Source organism: Morone saxatilis, unplaced genomic scaffold, assembly GCF_004916995.1.
Source record: "Morone saxatilis isolate NCDOM2014 unplaced genomic scaffold, NCSU_SB_2.0 Contig9, whole genome shotgun sequence".
Taxonomy (NCBI): Eukaryota; Metazoa; Chordata; class Actinopteri; family Moronidae; genus Morone; species Morone saxatilis.
The window spans coordinates 6,140,191-6,140,573 of record NW_023340268.1 but is presented as its reverse complement, the minus strand read 5'-3'; the positions used below and the strand labels follow the sequence as shown (position 1 = coordinate 6,140,573).

Here is a 383-nt window from a genome sequence, read left to right as displayed (position 1 = left end):
ATAAAGCAAACTGAACTGAACTGAGAGAGAGACACGAGTAAGAGCCTCTGAAAATCTGCAAACGATCGAGGTGAAAATAACGACGCGAGCACGTTCTGTGCGTGTGCCATCACTTGCCCTGGATGACTCATCATTTCCTGTCTGAAGAGCGAGCGCAGGCGGTTAATACAAAGCGTGTGCGCAAAAATGCTTTCACTTTCACTTCAAGGCTCCATTGATTCAGTCGAGGCGCCTCATTCAGAACAATAAAAATCAAAAAAAGCGAGTGAGGGAAACAGGAAGACTATAGGAATTCCCGACATGGCGTTTAAGTATCCGGCTGCGAGAAGAGATGAGACAAAGGTCAGTTGTCCCGCTGAGTGCTTTTCTCTCTCTCTCTCTCT

At 46.7% G+C, this 383-nt stretch overlaps 1 protein-coding gene across 1 annotated transcript in view; it reads left to right on the top strand.

The window, feature by feature from the left end:
• Positions 1 to 127: 127 nt before the first annotated feature.
• Positions 128 to 383, top strand: part of LOC118343091 (prolyl endopeptidase-like) — a 13,193-nt gene continuing 12,937 nt past the window's right edge. The window contains exon 1 of the mRNA XM_035681841.1: positions 128 to 342. Within this exon, the coding sequence (XP_035537734.1) occupies positions 301 to 342 (42 nt within the window). The 5' untranslated portion in view covers positions 128 to 300. The remainder of the gene's footprint in view (positions 343 to 383) is intronic.